Below are 16,780 nucleotides of genomic sequence, written 5' to 3'. Positions count from 1 at the left end.
CAGCAGGAAGGGACCTTTTTATTGTTTTTTTCTTTCTATTTGCCTTTTGATACTAAATGAACTGTACATAAATGTTTGTTTAAAATGTGATACTGTTTGTCTGAATTAGAAACACACATCCAAATAAATAAAGGGCTATCTACTAAGGCTTGTGTATGTTCTTACGTTCTTCTGTATATCTGGCTCTTTTTTTCTTCTGTGTTTCCTCGCTGCTTTCTTGGTATGCCTTTGGTAATTTCTTTTTAATGACAACGCACTTAAATTACTATGTAAAATAATTAGACATTCTGATGAAACTCCTAAGCTTGCAGAGGTAGCATTGCCCAAAGTAAAAAAACTTCCTCCTCTTTACTGTGTGCTTAATCTTTGCAGTTTGTAGTGCTTAAGTGTGCACTGAGTCTAAAAATTAAACTGAGTCTAAAAATCGAGTTAGTAAACAACTCAGGTTTAAAGTTAAGATATTGCTTAAATGTGCTGAATGATGACTGGAGTATCCATCATCCAGACTTTGCTGTAAAATCATTGTTGATTTAAGTTCTGCTCATGTAACCCTGCAAACTTACTGTCTCAGTTCTTGGTCCTAGCTTATTTAACTGCATTTCTTTTTTTTTAAGATCCAGAGATCGGTCTTTGTCACAGCTTTGTTTTGTTCTCATGTGCTGCTGATTTAAAAAGGAAAGAAGCCTCTAGATAAATGCGTGCTTTTACATCCCTTTAAATCCTTTTCTGGAAGCAGAGAAACAGTGGTATAACTAAAGACTGTTCAGTGTACTTTGCTTACTGCAATCTTTAAATATTTTAAAAATACAATTAAATAATGCTTTTTTTTTTAGTTGAGACTTTAAAAAAATTCTTAGAGGGGAGGGAGAAGCAAAGAACAAATTGAGGTATAAAAAAATGACCTCTCGTCTATGGTGGCAATATGGAAAAATCATTGCCATTTTTGTTTGTATGTTTGTTTTTTTAGTGGGAAATGCAAAGTCTTTGGCCTAAGTGCTTGCCTTTTTTGAATTGGAAAGACACTGAACAGTATTTGAAAAAAGGGGTGTAGAGAATGATATTGTCCCAAACACAGCTGTCCAAGAAACAGTAATGTTAGTTTTTTTTTCCCAAGTGCTATGCGTAAGGTAACCTACAGTTGTGCATGACATACATTGTAACTACAACTGTTTTGAAGTATTCATTCTAGTGTTGATGGATAGCTGTGCCCAAAATTTGAAACACATAACTATTTATAGTGTCTTGGGTAAAATTTGTTTAGGTGGTGTGTGCAGGGAATGTGTGTGTGTAAATCTTTCCTAAAACTGCAGGCAATTTATTCCTCGTGCTTAAGTCCATGTTACACCTTTCTTTGCTATTTAAAATTCTCAGATTCTGAGGAGGCCTCTTCAGAATCCAAGAACAATGAAAGTGGCATTGTTATGCTATTGTCTGTGCATGCTAAACTTTGCTTCCTTTGTCTTCTCTATATTGTGGCTTGAATCACCAAGTGGTTGGGTTTTTTTAATATATTTTAACTTTCATACAAACATTTATGTTTGTGGTGACTGAACTTTTCAGAAGTGGTAGCTCACTTTTGAAGATGGTTGGTTGTTGGAGTGTTTTGAGTTTTTTAATAGATTTAGTAGCAGAGAAGAGCATATGCTGATATGCTAAATTCCAGTAAGCCTAAAGAAGTTGTGTCTCAGGGTGCTATAGTGACGCTATTAATCTGGTTCTTAAAAGTAACAGTCGTGTGCCTTTTGACGTTCTGATTAAATGTTGCACGTGTAAAGCCTGAATGCTCAGACCGCTCACAGAAAACTTGCGTGTATGATCTTAGAAGTTCTTCAAATCAAAAAGCATGTATGGATTGGCTGCCAACTTTGTCATTTTTTTTTCTTCCTAATCTTGTAGGGGTCCATTTTTACCTTTTTTAAATTCCAAGATAAATTTGTCTTCCACCCATACCTGATGAAGCTCAGCTTAAACATTAAATAAATTACAGTTAAACTTCTTGGTGTGAAACGTAATGCTAACATTAAGTGCAAATTACTTCGTTTTTTGTAAGCTGTGGAGATCTCAGAAATGGCTTTTCTGTTAGTTACAACTTCGCAATATGCAAAAAATTCAACCTGAGATATGATATCTAATGTAACTAATGATAAAATCATGGGCTCTCTTCCACATTGTTTTCTGGCTGCTGCTGTGCTGGTTGTGAGAATGTAACGCTTCCCAGCTGTTGGTGATATACAGAGGTTGCTGCCACTGTGAAAGACTGCCCAGCTGTTGTGAGCACCTTGTTGCCACCTTTGATTAGGAATGAGCTGGAGATACCTTTGTGGGAATGCATGGGAGAGTGAGGAAAGTTTTCACTCTTTTCTCCCATTTGCTACTTGAGCAGCAGTACCTTTTGAATTTTTCACTTTGCAGCTACCTGTTTTCAGGAACATTTTTGTAGTATACACAGACACAAACCTTACTAGATAAAAAAAGAGATTATGCCAATTCAGAAGTAACCTTGTGAAAACAGGGTTTTTTGTCCTCCTACTGAGGGTTTTTTGTCCTCCTACTGAGGGTTTTTTGTCCTCCTTAGAAAACTATAAATTGACCTCTTCTTTCTGAGGGTTTTCTGAAGTTTGTGGTTATGAAACCTTTTTAGAGTTGCTGAAGTTTAAATAAATGCTTGTATTATGAAATATACTTAAGTGCTACTGAAACATCGTAATTTGGAATATCTGTTAATACGCTTCAGCATTAAAATTGAAAGTTATATCTAAATGACTAAACTTAAGGTTTGTAAGACAGTATTTTTATAAGTAAGAAAACCTATGTAGTTGTATTTTTTGATAGTTGAAATCCGAAGTCATTGTGGTATGACACTTGTCCATGATTTTTGTTTTTTTTCTAAATGTTTTTTCCTCTTGTAGTGAGAAGTGTAAAGCTAGAGGATTTACTGTGATAGTGGACGGTAGAAAATCTCAATGGAATGTGGTAAAGACTGTTGTGTTAATGCTACAGGTAAAGAAATTTTTATACATTCATAGTTGACTGATAGTTTTTTAGCTGTGAACCCAATAGCTGTCTTATTGTAATTTCTTTATTGAGAATTAGACAACTGTATTTTAAAATCACAGAATGTGATTCTGTGACAGTTCTGTGCAGGAAGAAACAATCTGAAAAGCAGATGATAGACCTCACTGAAGTGAGGGACAAATTCATTACATGCTGAGAACATTAGATGCTGAGAACTTTCTCTAAAACAGAGTTTTGGTTTAAAAAAAATACATAAATATGCTCCTGCCATCATCAGCTGAGTAGTAGGAATGTCTGCAGGGCAATGTTTTGCACTGATGCTGCAGCTGAGCAGGTCCTGAAGCCATATACTATACTACTTGGTTTTCATTGGACTTGGCTACAGCTGTGTTGTGAATAACAGTCCCATCACAAGTGATGTTCTGAATGCTGTACAAAGAAGAAGAAAAAATAATGCCAATTCCCAATTAAATTAATAACTTTATTTTAGCTTTTCAGAACTGTGGTGTTACAATAAAGTCTCACTTCTGCTAAGCAGTATAGTTTATTTTCTGGTCTCAGTTGTCAAAGAAAATGCAAGCTATAGTTCTTCAAATAGAGACTTGGACTACTGCCTTTCTTACTTTCTTACACAGGTGATTTCTCTGTTAGAGCTTTTTTCCTCTCAGACTTAGATAAAGCCTCAGAAAGTGTCAAATACATATTAATTCTGTTGTCCAGCTGGCTCACTATTGCTCCTGGGTTTTTAAGTCTATTTCAAGGTGTCTTTTATCTATTCTTGACAAAGATGACATTCCTATTAATAGAGTTACAGTAATTGGACCCACTACATTCTGATTATAATCTTGATGGAGCTTTCAATTCAGCTAATGTGCAGTCATGACATTTAGTGGGAACTTCAGCTAGTGCGGAAGGTAGCTATTTGCCCGTGCTCAGATTTCACTGGCTTTTCCTATGTAAACTAATACTTGTGCGGATCACTTGAGATTTCTCTCTGCTTGGACATACGTAGTTCTCAGAGGTGCTGGTTGGTCATCAAAACACATGCTTCACTGTTAAAATACTGTCTACATTTGAATATCTTTTCAGTGCTCTGTTTTCTGAGTTTCTGGTTTTCAGAGTTTTATTCTTATAATAAGGTATTTGTCAGTACTGTAATTATCTAACTGTTGCTTATAGCTGATGACTTGGGAATGATCAAGAGTCTCTGTTCCTTGATCTACATTCAATGTGACAACATAAAACTAATGTGATAGACTAAATTGCTGGTTTACACTGAGGAATGTTTTGCTACAAAACCTTCTACAATTGTGCAACAATGTTAATATTAAGCCCTTTCATTCTAGTCTAACCAATATGTACTAGAAGAGTAGAGGATATAATCTTGACATGTGATTTAATAATGAAGTATACAGTTTACTTCTAATCTTGATTGCTATTTCATTCTACATAATAAATGGCTTTGGTAGAAAGGTGTGCTATCCTTAATATTTGTTTTTTAATGAAGTGCCATAAATAAAATTAAATGTACCCAGTAATCAATGTTTTTTCGTGAGTCCATGATGTAGCATGGACTAATAGTTAGGCCTCAGGACTGGAAGTAAAGAAGTTAGTTTTGTCGTGATTTTGCTATGAAATTTAGTGCAGTCAGCTACAAAGTAGGATGGAGCCAACATGTGATGTAGATGCAGCAGAGTAAGTTTAAATTCTGTATGTAAATTTTAAGTTCTTGAATAGATGAAGAAATGTAAGTGGAATTCAGTTCAGTGGTAGATGAATGTTTAATCTTGAATGCTTTACTTTCTTTTTTTCATTCATTTTACAGAATGTTGTTCCAGCTGAGGTGTCACTTGTTTGTGTAGTAAAGCCAGATGAATTCTGGGATAAGAAGGTTACGCATTTCTGTTTTTGGAAAGAGAAAGATAGACTTGGCTTTGAGGTATGTAGAACTTCTGTCTACTTCAATCAAAAATACAATTTCTAGAATGCTAGAATAACTGGGTGAAAATTAATGTCTCTTAAATAATTCTGTTTGAGATGCCTTGTGGGTATCCTTTACAAACCACTGTGGACTTTTAACTTTTTCCTTCTTCATTAAGAATATTAAATGAAGTAGATCTCAAGTTAGAAATGTGTGACATTTAATTCTTTGCTCAGAAAGAGGATAAAGCTGTTTAGTACTTCTAATGGATCTTTTGAGTAAGAAACTTTTACAGTGTTTAGTGTGAATTTTTTTCATGACTCTCCTGTAACAGACTGTAGAGAAGCATGTTATAGCATCTCTCTATCAATGGTAACCATTTTGAAGAACATCTTACTGCTGTTGACAGCGTCTATCAATTTTTGAGTCCTTTAAATTAGCAGCAACAGTTACAGGTCCCTTCTGTTTGCTAAATATAAGCGTTACTGTTCTTAGCTTTTGAGGCAGAGTGTTTACAAGTGCTTACACACTAACGTTAGCAGCTTCATTTTTTTTCTCGTTCTGAGAGGTTAATGGGAAACTCAATTTTCCCTATTTTTAGAAAATTATTGGTATTATCCATCTCTCCAGCCATTTTTGATGCTTGAACTACAGTAGTGCTCACCGAATACTAAAATGTCTACTTGCTTGTACAACAAAGCTCTTAGCATCCTTTTCGTGAAAGAGATTGAATAGAAAACTGTTTTGCAGCCTTGTCCAATGAATGCTCTATAATTCTTTCTAATGGTAAGACTGTAACATTTTTTAATATTCCTGCGGAAAACTTAGTTCAGGGAAAATGGAAATTGAAAGGTGACAGCTGAAAGGTTCTGTATCTGCTAAATAATGTAACCCGAAAGACTTTATCATCTGGATATAATGCTCTTAATTTTTTGTGTTTGACTTTAAGGATTGGCTAAACAATGATTAAATAATTCTGTGATGAAATTTAGTAAACTTCATCATTGGCGCAGAACATGCAGCGCCAATATAAAATGACTGTGTTGGGTTTCTTGGCATTGACTGTCAGAGCTCTGTAACTAAACCTCTTGGTTTCTGTTTCAAAACTACTTTTTTCGTTATTGAGCTGTAAACTTTTCCATGACCTGATATTTTGATCTAAGATGCTCTTAAATTAATAGTTCTGAAGTTTTACAAAGAAAATAATTCAAGTATTAGAGATGCATTTCATGCACATATGTATCAAAATGTGTCAGTTGTAAGAAAAGTAGTCAGTGATGTATCATCTTACAATGTTTAGCATTAAAACACAGCAGCTATTTCCTAGGCAGGAAGAAAACTTAAGATTTTTTCCCTTATGCCTTCTTGTATCTTGGCTTGATGCATTGGCAGATTAGAAGTTCATATGACTAGAGTATAACATGAGAACTTTGTATAACATGTAGCTGCTGAGTTCTCATTTTGTTTGATAGGTGTTTGCTTTGAGTTTCTCTTCTACCTAATATAGAAGCACTGAGAGTGAAATTGCTTGCACAAGGGACTACCGTCAGCTTTGAGTCAGTTGTCATGTATCTGAGGCTGGATAATGAGCAGCTGTTGGTGTGGAGTTGCTATAGATGTTTCTAAAGAGGGTGTATGATACTATCCTAGCTCATGGCTTTTCTTTGTATCTTGCACTTTTTTGGGGTTTGTTTGTTTGGTTTTTTTTTTCTGTGCAATAACTCATCTTAAATGGCATCCTTCGTTAAAGTACAGGGAAAGCTGAGAGGACAGTAGGAAAAATCTTCTGCTTTCCCAGAGAATGACAAATGAGCTTTGGTACTAGGCAAGCTTTTGTTCTTCACCATTCATTAACTCTTGGTTATCACTTGGGTGATAATCCATCACTTGTGATGAGGAAAAGGCTCAGTAAAATGACCCACCTTTTCTGTCTTAGTAGTATGCCTTTGCTCTCCTCTGGATATGAGTGCAGAGCGCTGATAAGGCTATGGAAGCCTTCAACTCCTGCACAAATCTACAGCTGCATGATTGTATGTTACTGGCAGTACAAACAAAGCAAGATTTGTATAACTATTAGGAAAACCCAAGATTCCTTTTGCACCAATGAAATGAACATAATCTAAAAATTTAAGTGAAAATATGAAATCTTTTTAATCACTCGAGTGTAATTTAGCTTTATTTTAAGTAAATGCTATATAACTGTGATTTCTAATTTCTAACGGGGCATTGTGTCTACCTATTTCCTGCTACCTGATAACCTTGCTTAATATTGCCATATGAAGCCAATTAATCACAGTGCCTTCCTTTCAGTTCAAAGACAGAGATCCTCTGCTTCAGAGTGAGATGTGGTGATGATGAGTTGAAAGTGCTGAAAGTAAATGTGGGAACTGAGATCAAAAGGCTACTGGCTGGATTTAGGGAGGTGGGCTGATTCAGCTGAGTAAAAGTGCGTATCTTTATTTCTAGTTAGTGTTGGGTCTGGACCTGCCTTGCGTCAATTCCCGTTCATCCTCCAGCAGAACTTTCCTCTTATTTCCTTTTATTTCTCCCTAAAATGCTTATAAGCAACCAGTTCAAGTGTTCAATGATGCAGTTTTTTTCCTGGTCCTGTGCCCATGCTTCGTAACAGGAGAATTGTCTTAATTGTTGTAAGGGTGTCTTTCAGCAGACGTGTATGTTGTGCTGTAATACTTAATACTGTTTATGTTTTTAAATGAATGAAGAACAGGGTTTGAATATAAAAATTTCCAACTATATTTTAGAGGGTTGGAGGGAGGCATTGCTTTGTTGCTTTTTCGCTTTTTTAGAACTTTGTACTGTGTTAGTACAAGAGATTTTTACATTCTTTTGGTATTTTGAAATTAACTGTTGTTACTACATTTATCTTTATATCTTAACTCTCAATATTTTACTTGAAAAATAATTGTAGGACAATCATCCCCAATTTACCTATTAAGAATAATGCTAATTAGCACAGTATTGCTCCCCTGAATGATGAATGAATGACACTTTGTAGAAAATATTTAATTTTTGTAATGTATCTTCCTGTCCTGCCTTTTTAATACTGTAGCTTTTGTGGACTCTCCCCAAAATGCATACAGGAATCCCATTTTTTTTTTATCAAAGTGATGTTAATTTAAATGCATCTCCTGTTTCATCTGCACGTATCTTTGTTGCTGCTGTTCTAATATTGGAAGCAATGGGTCCTTTCTTTTAAAAATGTGGGCCAAATTGGGGAGTTGTCCCTGTGGAGCTGGGGTTTGTAAGCTTGCATTTACGTCACGTTCTAAATTCAGTCCTAAAGAAGGGTGTGTTGGAAAAACTATATTGTGCGTGCCTGTTAGTCTCTTCTCTGGGGTGGAAGAAAAGATAGTGTGCTAATTATTATGATGAGTCCTGGAGGGGAAGGTGAATGAGTGCGCAAAATTGTTAGTACTTGAAAGTGAAGGAGACAGGGGGAGTGGAGTTGAGTCTGTTTCATATCTAGATTATGCCAGCTTCTTTTGGGTTTCCCGTATGCCAGATTTCTGTGTGATACTGTACAGATGAGCATTTAACTTGTGCTTCTTGGTGTGATGTTAAAGCAAATGATATAGATTAATGTTCCATATTAACAAATAACACTCTTTTTATTCAGTGTTTCATCAAATAGTATTTCAAAAAATTGAGTGAAATAATACTTACTGTAAAATAACAGGATTCTTCTCCTGGGGGAGAGGAAGTCTTTGCTTTATAGTTCCATGCAGTGGATTATTATTAAACCAGATACATGGGCAGTTATATTTTGTCTGTTAAAGTGCCATGGCTATTCTTACAATCATCAGGAGAATAGCTGAGGCCATATTTAAGTTTTTCCAGCAGCTGAGTTTGCTGGAGAAATAAGCATAGCTAACTTTGAAGAGGGGAAAAAAAAGTTGATGGATCTGATTTGCGCTTTAGGAAACAATTAGGATTTACACTTAATTTAAAAAAAAAAGCTTGTTGGTTTTTTACACAGAAACTGCCTTCAGTGTAGTGTGGAAAATGAATGTAGGCGTTTTTCGGTTTGGACTGCTGCACAGGCTGAAGCACAAACTTATTCTTGCAGAGTCTCTGCTTTGTTCATTGAAGCTTTCCCTGTATTTTTCCAAAGCTGTTTGGTTATGTAAGCTACTGGCATAACAAATCATCAAGAATCAATCTACTGAGAAAACAGCTTTAATATTGAGCCCAAAGGTCTTTATAAAAATTCAGCATTTCATACTTAGCAAGCAGGCTGTGACAGAGAAAAGTCCTCTGGGCTTCCCAGTGTTTCTTGGCAGAATTTTTGGGAAATGAACAAAGACCGTTCTACTTAACCCTGTTTGAATGAAATTTGTCCAAAATTAGCAATCGGAGACCAGAAAAAAAATCAGTCCAGTTGAAGTAAACAGTGGGATATTTCTATTTTTATAACTGTAAGTGGTCTTCATCTGTACCTGTGTCTTATCCAGAAGTACTGAGACCTGGTCAAGCAGTAGAAAGCCATCATGATTACCCTCACAGAGGGATGAAGGTGAAGGATTTGGAGGAATTGCCTTATAAGGAGGGGCTGAGGGAACTGGGAGTGTTTAGTCTGGAGAAGAGGAGGCTCAGGGGGGACCTTATCACTCTCTACAACTACCTGAAAGGAAGTTGTTGGGGGGTGGGGGTCAATCTCTTCTCCCACGTTAAGAACGACAGGAGGAGAGGGAATGGCCTCAAATTGCATCAGGGGAAATTTAGGTTAGATATCAGGAAAAATTTCTTTACAGAGAGGGTTGTGAAGCATTGGAACAGGCTGCCCAGGGAGGTGGTGGAGTCCCCATCCCTGGAGGTGTTTAAAAGCTGTGTGGATTTGGTGCTGAGGGACATGGTGTAGGGACCCTGGCAGTGCAGGGGGAACGGTTGGACTCAATGATCTTTAAGGTCTCTTCCAACCAGATGATTCTATGATGAGAAACTGAAGATGTTCTCTGTGGTTAGTAGTCTAGTACAGTTTGGTAAAGGAAATTTAAGATGGAAGGGGTGACATTATTTTAAGTGTGTTGTTAAAGTATTAAATTATTGAGGATTTTGAGGAGCCCACGTGACTAAAAGCTTTTGTGAATCACAACAGACAATATGGTGAAGTGTGAAATTCAAATGCAAAGGAGGAATGCTAATTCATAATGGAAAACACTTCCAGGATGTGGTAATTTGACAATTTCACAAAAGGTTAAAGACAATTGATTGGATTTTGAAGAGTTTTAGGAATCTGACAGCAAAGATTTGCATGCTATAAGTGCTAAACTTAAAGCAGAATTCATATCTTTAAAAGAGGAGTGTCTTCTCCCTTGCATTGCACTTAGTGTTTTTTGTTTTTTCCTTGGCTCTTGGTTTATATACTTATGGACTATTAATTTGCAGTAGCTGATGAAACAGTATTCAGAAGCTTCAGAGAGGCAAATTACACTTTTGACACCTAGAAATATCAAAGTTGCTAATTTAAAGTATATGGAGGGTGTTATATTAGCACTGCCGCTACTCTGGGTCTAGAGCAAGAGCTACTTTCTGTTCAGGAACCTCCGTTCTGCCACCACCTCGTCAAAAATTCACATGATTGTTTACTTTTTTAAATCTCCAGACAGGATTTCTATGGCTATTCCAGTGAATGGTTTTGAGAGAAACTGTTTTTAAAAAAAGAAATATAGAGAATTAGTGGGGTTTGGATCAACGCCTCGTTACAACAAGGCTTACTTTTGAGGTGGATGTTGTTGTTTTTCTTATAAGGTGCAAAAGAAATTTTTATTCTTTGACCAAATGTCATTTGCAGTGTGAGTGTGTTTTGGTTTTGGTTTTTTTTTTTTGTCAGAGGATTATTTTCTCATAACTGTTTTGTTACAAGCAGGTTTTGCTTTGTAGGAAAAGAAAAAAATTAAATGCTTCACTGGTACAAATTTGTAAAGTGTATCTGTACTCTGCTTTCCGTTCTGAAGGGTCTCAATTAAAAAAAAAGAAATAAGCGGTCTCAATGCAGTCCATCCTTTTCTTGAGAATATTTGGGTTTTCTTAGCTGGTATTTCAGTGATGTGAACTAGGTGCCCTCTTTATACTGAAATGTCCTGATTGAGTAAATTAATCTTCTTTTTAATCAACTCATAGGGATGAAAAGAGAATGTAAAAATGACCTAAAATATAAATGTGTGCCTAAAGAAGGAAGAACAAAGGCTTTTCATGGACCTAGAGTCATCTGTGGTTTGGCCTGGTTACTGGTATTACTAATTCCATTTATGGCAGCTATATACCATTAAGAATACAGGAGAATAGCCTATATTTGGAAGGTGATTCTGCACATTATTTATTAGACCATTTGTTTGAAACTGCTGTGGGTTCTTTAGTTGTAAGAATTGAAAAATCACAGAGTAATTCCAATTGGAAGGGACCTTGGGAGGTCCCTAGTTCAACTTCCTGCTCAAAGCAGGATCATCTCTGAGATTAAATCAGGTTACTCAGGGCTTTATCCAATTTAGGCCTTGAAAAACTTGTAAGGATGGAGACTGTGTAACCTTTGCTTGAGTTTTTAAAGATTAACAATGGCTGTTGACTTGAATGGCTTTTGATCTCAAAATGCATCTCGGAAGCAGTATTTTCATCAGTGATGTGGTGTGTCAGACTCTTAGTGATCTAAACAGATCTGAACTATCCTGAAGTAGCAGAAGACAAAACCCCTGAGGCAGTTTTAAGGGGAATAGCCATGAGTTCAGGATGAGCTTTCCATCCTTCCGTGTTTGCAGGAACATGGAGCTAGACTAGAAGACTCTCTCTAATTCGCTCTTTCAGTGTATTCTTGTTCACTGCAAGAATATGCATATGATCTGATGGGCTCTCAAAGTTATCTCCATTTTTTTTCCTATATGTTGCCTATACAGAGAATTCTTTTATTACTGGTTATATATTGCTTCCACAGAGATTTTTTTTTCATGGGAACTATTCCAGGCTTAGCATGTCATGCAGCAAAGCAGCCTCTGTTACCAAATTTTGGTATAGGCTTATATAAATAAGGCTTAGCCAGGAGCTTCTAGAATGCAGAAATGGAGGGAAGAATTAGGTCCACTGCTAGTCAGAGACTAGTTTTTTCCTTTATTTCCTGAAGGAGTTAATGAATTAGATTTGTCTCCTGGGCAAATGACTTGTTGTTTTAAGCATACTAAGATTTGAATTTGATTACTCATGCAGAGGGTATGCTTGATCCTACTCTTGCCAAGCACATTTGCACAGCAAATGCAGGCTTTTAACTTTTATGGCACAAACTCACCTCTGGGACTGGAAGTATTATAAGAGTGATAAAAGTACTAAGTGTTTTGCTATAAAATACTAAGTCCTGTTACTATATTGGCTGAAATTAGATAGCGTGGTGTATGACTTAATCAAGAAGCATCAGTTACCACCAAGAAAACAGTTATCAAGGAAACCTCCTTTTTTAAATAGAAGGAATTTCCAATTAAATTTCAATTAAAATTGTACATTTCCAATTGACATTTCCAAGAAATTTCCTATTGTAAACAGATAAGGCGGTACAGATGATGCTCTTACAGGATTATGAGTGAGATGTATGCTGCGCATCAAAATTACCTGTGTTAGGCCCACATTAATTGCAACCAGCCATACTTCATTTAAACGTTTAGCAGTAAAAAGGTCACTTTCTTTTGAATCTCAGAAAGATCTGTTCTGTACCTCTGGACACACTTAAGACAACTTCTCAGGTACTTAAAAATATAAGCATTATGTACAAATTTACCTAAAATTTCTTGTTGTTGCAGGTTATTTTAGTGTCTGCTAACAAGCTGACTCGATACATAGAACCGTGTCAACTAACAGAAGATTTTGGAGGAACTCTCACCTATGATCACATGGATTGGTTGAATAAGAGGCTGGTTAGTTTTCTGGGTTTTTTGTTTTGTTTTTCAAGTGTCTCAGTCTTGGGCCATGAATTTTTGTTTGTTTAGGAACTGCTAAGAGTGTGGAAACTGTCATGTGTTGTAGTGCAGCTCAAATGCTTGAATAGTCTTATGACTATAAGTAACACTAGATTTGCTCAAGGGATGGTAAAACTAATGTAATCAGTTTGTTCAACCAGAAAGTTCCTTAATGAAGCTGTCTTGTAGACTCCTAACTCTAGAAGAGCGTGTGTGTATGGTGTAGTTGCTACAGTGGGCAAGTTTTTGGCTGCTGATGGAAGAAATATAAATAAACCAAGGAGGAAGTACTTGGACTCCATAGATCTTCTAAGGTTACCTCTAAGACCTTGGTTCCTGTGGACTGAGAGCTGGGTTTTAAGCTGTGCTGCACTAAAACCTCTGTCAGTGCAGTTTCCTCAGGAGATAAGGTGCAGTAAATGTCTAGGAGCAAAAACACCCCATTATCGTTAATAGACACAAAACGTTTAAGCAACTGTTGGTGTGCATAGCATTCCAAAATGTTTTTAATCTGTTCTTTATTGATCATTGTTTTGAAGTTACTTGAAATTGAATTTTCAAAACAATATTTAATCTTCAGTGAAACTGTGTTGCTTTCCCATGCAATCTGTTCTTAAAATGTGCAACTCCGCCTAGGATCTCCAGGTGGGATCCTGGGCGAGGAATACTCCACAGTGTATCCCACCCACAACTGCCCAAAGCCTTCAAACGTACCCCTACAGCAAATCTCAAGCAGTACCTTCCCCTCAAGAAATCTGAGTACTTACATCATGAGTACGATGTTTCTTTTTTGCTGTATCTCAGCAAATTGTGTGTTCGGACCCAAGGACAGAGCATCATCTGCTGTGGAGCTTTTTTCTGCTGGTCTTTGTGTGGCCTCTGTGTCTGTATGTGTGAATTAGGGCAAGACAGCTTGCTTCTTCTCTGCCTGAAACTGGAGCTCCTGGACACAGGAGAGGAAAGGGAAATCTAATATTTTCATTGTCCTTCATTTTTGTCTGCTGTATACACATCTGGCTTCTGCTCACTCCTGCCTTCATAAAATTTGTAAGGACAGTGCTTCTGCTGTACCTGGGACTTTTGCTTTTCATTTGGTTCAGACTAAGACTTAAATTTCTTTATACTCTCTCATCTATCTCACCTCGTTTCACTTGTTTTGTATATTTAATGAAGAACTTCCTCCACTGCAACTCCTGAATTCTGAAATTAGACAAGAGGACAGAAAGGTTAAGGTCCTAGCTGAAAAATAGTTTACAACTGTTCATACATTTTAATTCTATGGATTTTTTTCCTTTCTTAACAACTGAATACAACTTGTATTTAAAACCCGCTCTCATATAAATTGGCTTTTAAAAGCTGTCCACCTCATTATTTTTGGTTTTTGAAATATAAGTAGTCCTAGATAGGTTAAGGAAGGTTCTTCTGCAGGCTATTGATAATTTATTAATACCAAAAAGACCTGAAAGTTACTGCACATGTCTCTTAATGTCACCTGACCATGCTCAGTTCTGTTACAAACAAACAAAAAAAATCCAGCCATAAGGAGTTGAAATTCTGAGGAATCATCCGAATGGTACCTGGTGTCTGACTTACACAGGCCTTGTTATCTGAGGTCAGTAAGCCTCTGTATTCAAAGAAAGTGGTGAAGGTATTTCATTCCAAATGACACGTCTTTTATTTATCTATGACAATATAGCCCATGTTAGTAGTGATTAAAAGCTGGGATCTTGACAAAGTTGATTATTTTAATCCATTCAAGTGAGCTGTCAGATGCTTGCGTAACATGCTTTGATTCTCCAGCATTATCCTTAGTACTTAAAGGCTTAAATGAAGACATAGAGTAAACATGTCCATTTGAAATAAGAGGTTTTGCAGAAATCTCTAAACCTTTCAGTATTTCAGAATTCAGTCCATCTTTGTTATATTCAGTGTGACATTTACTATCTCCCTAAGGAATCTTAGTGCTCTTAAGTGTTCCCTGAACAAAACTTAACTCTTTCTACTCTTTCTACCCTGCCATCTCATTGTTGGGAAATAAGTACACTGTGTGAAGATTGAAGTATACCAGCAGAACTGGAGGATAGATTTGCAGTGATGCCTTCAGTACTGCTGCTTATATAGGTTTTTTTAAATTAAAACTTGCCTTTTAGGTATTTGAAAAGTTCACGAAAGAATCAACATCCTTACTGGATGAGCTTGCTCTAATTAACAATGGAAGTGATAAAGGAACTCAACAAGAAAAAGAGAGGTATGTGGTACAGTTTTTGAAATCAGTGCTTTTGGGTTATAAAAATTAGTTGGAAATCCCAACAAAATTGGAAATACCGTATGCCTTAAATATTTTGAAATGTGTAAAGAAATTGTGAAAGTTTAATGTAGATGATAATTCATCAGTGTGTGTGTAGATGGATGCTTGTTTGCTATTGACCATGTGCAGCTGCACTTCTGTTTTGTTTCAATGATTGAAAAAGTGTGGACGAACAGTCTCTTAACATCAGGTAGCTCTGGCCTTGGTTCAGGTTTTTAGTGCTACTGTAGTACAAGTTATTAATAATGTGTTTGTTCCTTAAAGTTTATTCTTACTAATAATGTGTTTGTTACTTTATTCAAGATCAATAGATTTGAACTTCCTTCCATCAGTTGATCCTGAAACGGTATTGCAGACAGGTATAGTAAGTTGAAAAATGATAATGTTGGTCAATAAAGTAACATTCATTTCTAAGCTCCAAGTGAAAGCACAGAGGGCACAATAATTATTGAAGCCGTCATCTCAATGTAACAAGCTTCTCAATGTCATGTTCAGGTTGAAATAAAATAATGTTAACAAATGGAAGAAGTACAAATGTGTCCTTTTAAATACAGTTTCTAGTTATCCTGATATTTACAATATTAACATAATTAAGATGCTTAATTGTGAGAATACTTTGCTTCTAGATGATTTCACTATGTTGGCCTTATAGAAGGAATTAGTCTCAGTAGCTACCAAATGGTTAGCATTTAGATAGCATTCCCCTACACAATTCTAATAATTTGTGTCAGCCTAGCTCTGACCTGTAAAAGTAAAGTCTCCTGACTCTTTGCTGCTTAGACTCTCCCTTCAGCATTAAACAATCTGGGGTTCTTTGAATAAACTGGGGTTTTTTTAGAGTGAATTTCCTATTGTCAATGAAGTATAACTAACTTTTGATTTGGACTAGAAATTTTCTTAAAAGATTTGTGCCTTTGTAGAATAGGAAGTAATGCATAGTGTTAAGCTGGTGATCAGAGTTTGAGTGCTCAGAATCCTTATCTTGTTGCCTCCTACAAACTAATGTGTGGATCACATGTAATACTTGCCACAGAGAACTACTGGCTGTACATGCCCTCTGTGTAGAGTTTTAGCTTATTTAGTTTATTTACTTGTGAGATAATATTGTTTGAGTTAAAAGGTGAACAATAGTTCATTGTGGCTTTTAAAATTTATGAAGTAGGAGTTGAAGACACTGTCACTGTGTATCCACCTCTAATGGTAATATTTTTGGACAAAACAACAATTTTGTGTAAGCAGACGGCTTCCAGGAACATTAGTTTATATGCATTCTCTGTTTTCTTAATTATGGCATAACAAGTTTTTTTTTTTTGAGCTATGAAGTTTAGTGACTTCCATTAAATTGTGGAAGTTGCTGAGGCAACCTTTCTCCTTGTTAAATTCACTATATGGAAAGTTGAGAGTGAAATTTAAACTCTCCCTAACTGAACTTAACCATCTCTAAAGGATAAATGCGAACAAACTGAGGTTTTAGATAAAAGGCTTCTGTCTTCTATAGTGACAAGTACTGTTGCTTTCATAAGCTACAAATCCACATAGGTGGTACAGTTCTTTAGCTTTTGATAAATGTTTAAAAAAACC

At 36.1% G+C, this 16,780-nt stretch overlaps 1 protein-coding gene across 1 annotated transcript in view; it reads left to right on the top strand.

Annotated features, from left to right (window-relative positions):
* Positions 1 to 16,780, top strand: part of SESTD1 (SEC14 and spectrin domains 1) — a gene marked incomplete at its 5' end in the record, with an annotated part of 36,124 nt that overhangs the window by 224 nt on the left and 19,120 nt on the right. The window contains 5 exons of the mRNA XM_010131768.1: positions 2,910 to 3,000; positions 4,841 to 4,954; positions 12,736 to 12,849; positions 15,042 to 15,139; positions 15,503 to 15,558. Of these exons, the coding sequence (XP_010130070.1) occupies positions 2,910 to 3,000; positions 4,841 to 4,954; positions 12,736 to 12,849; positions 15,042 to 15,139; positions 15,503 to 15,558 (473 nt within the window). The remainder of the gene's footprint in view (positions 1 to 2,909; positions 3,001 to 4,840; positions 4,955 to 12,735; positions 12,850 to 15,041; positions 15,140 to 15,502; positions 15,559 to 16,780) is intronic.

Source organism: Buceros rhinoceros, unplaced genomic scaffold (assembly GCF_000710305.1).
Source record: "Buceros rhinoceros silvestris isolate BGI_N320 unplaced genomic scaffold, ASM71030v1 scaffold24972, whole genome shotgun sequence".
Taxonomy (NCBI): domain Eukaryota; kingdom Metazoa; phylum Chordata; class Aves; order Bucerotiformes; family Bucerotidae; genus Buceros; species Buceros rhinoceros.
Note: the sequence above shows the minus strand (reverse complement) of the source record. Positions and strands in the feature narration are given on the sequence as shown.